At 41.7% G+C, this 1978-nt stretch overlaps 1 protein-coding gene across 1 annotated transcript; it reads left to right on the top strand.

Moving 5' to 3' along the window:
• The first annotated feature begins 378 nt into the window (after positions 1-378).
• LOC111891989 (pectate lyase) lies at positions 379-1978 on the top strand. The gene is made up of 2 exons (XM_023888070.3): positions 379-629; positions 714-1978. Exons 1-2 carry the CDS (start codon positions 544-546, stop codon positions 1825-1827), a joined length of 1200 nt encoding a protein of 399 aa, XP_023743838.3. The 5' UTR covers positions 379-543; the 3' UTR covers positions 1828-1978.

Here is a 1978-nt window from a genome sequence, read left to right as displayed (position 1 = left end):
TATATAATTTACCCACTCCTTTCTCTTATTAAATGTCCACATAAAATTCTACAAGAAGAGATTGTAGAAAATATGGATGGTGAAAAGAGTTGAAGTTCGTTGACCCAAATAACCTTAAATTTAATCTCGTACAAAAAGATTCATAGAAAAACAATCGTGGGACTTGGGAGTTAAATATTTGCGGGAGAAAATAAATGTAATTCAATGGTTTCTTTGGATTGAAATGTCAAATAATCAAGTGGATTGCCTACATTTTCTCACCATATTCACGCACATCTACCAATTTTTACAATAATTTCCTTAATGCTCGGTATTTTATGTATCGTTGAGATGCCCTACCATAAATTGAAGACATTTCTTCATCTCATTATGCCCCTTCATCATCAAGTATTTTCTAAATCCACATAGCCCTAGGGTTTGCTAGCCTGGTTTAATAAAAGTCTGATCTTGACATCAAGATCCGACTCCAACCCGACTAGCTAATCCAACTATTTATTTATCAGCTCTTTTAAATATTACTACTTACTCGTTAATTAATTAAAGATGAAGGTGGTTAAATTTAATTTGCTTTTGTTCGTAGCTTTTGTTTCTTGGATATTTGTCATGGCGGCTGAATCGACACATTCAAAGTAAGCACATGCATATTTATATATTTAACTCTGTGTGTGTGTTTTTTTTTTTTTTTAAAAAAAAAAGTGGTTTATGATTTTCAGTCCGATTACGAAGGGCAATAGGCGAGGGCTGAGGAAGAAACACAATGGGCCATGCGAGGCTCATAACTCTATTGACAAGTGTTGGCGATGTGATCCCAATTGGGCACATAACCGGGAAAAGCTCGCCGACTGTGTTCAAGGGTTCGGTCATAACGCCACCGGCGGAAAAGGTGGCGAAGTTTACGTAGTCAATGACTCATCGGACACCGACTTGGTTAACCCTAAGGTAGGCACTCTCCGTCATGCCGTCCTCCAGCCTCAACCACTCTGGATAATCTTCAGGAGCACCATGACCATCAGGCTTTGCCAAGAGCTCATTTTCTCCAGCAACAAGACCATCGACGGCCGTGGTTCTCACGTCCACATCGCCGGAGGTGCCGGGTTCATGTTACAATTCGTGAAAAACATCATCATTTTCGACATCCATATGTATGATATTACACCAGGTGAAGGTGGTATCATCAGATCAAACTCTACTCATTTTGGACGTAGAGGAGCAAGCGACGGCGACGCCATTACCATATTTGGATCTTCCGACATATGGGTCGATCATTGCTCCTTCGCCGGAACATTCGATGGTCTTATTGACGTGGTTGCTCGTTCCACCGATATCACCATCTCAAATTGTCATTTTGTGAGACACGATAAGGCTTTGCTATTTGGTGCAAGCGATACTAACCCAGATGAGAATATGAGAGTGACAATCGCTTTCAACCACTTCGGAAAAGGACTTACACAGAGATTACCGGCGGTGAGGTGGGGATTTGTTCAGGTCGTCAACAACGACTACACACATTGGAAGAGCTACGCGATCGGAGGTGCAAAAGGGGCGACGATAATCAGCCAGGGCAACCGGTATGTGGCGGAAGACGGTGCAGCTAAGGAGGTGACGTACAGAAAGAAAGCTCCGAAGTCAGAATGGGAAAAGTGGACATGGAGATCGGAGGGGGATCTGATGGTTAATGGAGCATTCTTCGTGAATTCAGGAAACCCTAATTGGGCTGCTCAATACAAGGGATACCCGTTAATGAAACCGGAGCCGGCTGAGAGAGTCCCCGAACTCACTAAATTTGCAGGTGCTGCCATTGGATGCAAAGTAGGATTACCATGCTAATTAAGCTTCCGGCAGCTGCCATGACAGCCAGAAGAGTTTAGAGTGTATATATGAATGTTTGTTTCCATTTGGTATATATTAGGATCTAATTAAAAACAGGATTCAAATCATATAAGTTTTGTACCTTTTTGTGAATAAATTTATTCATTCG

The sequence above is a fragment of the Lactuca sativa genome, chromosome 3 (genome assembly GCF_002870075.4).
Source record: "Lactuca sativa cultivar Salinas chromosome 3, Lsat_Salinas_v11, whole genome shotgun sequence".
Lineage (NCBI taxonomy): Eukaryota > Viridiplantae > Streptophyta > Magnoliopsida > Asterales > Asteraceae > Lactuca > Lactuca sativa.
The sequence above is the reverse complement of the archived record's forward strand: the minus strand, read 5'-3'. Positions and strand labels throughout refer to the sequence as shown.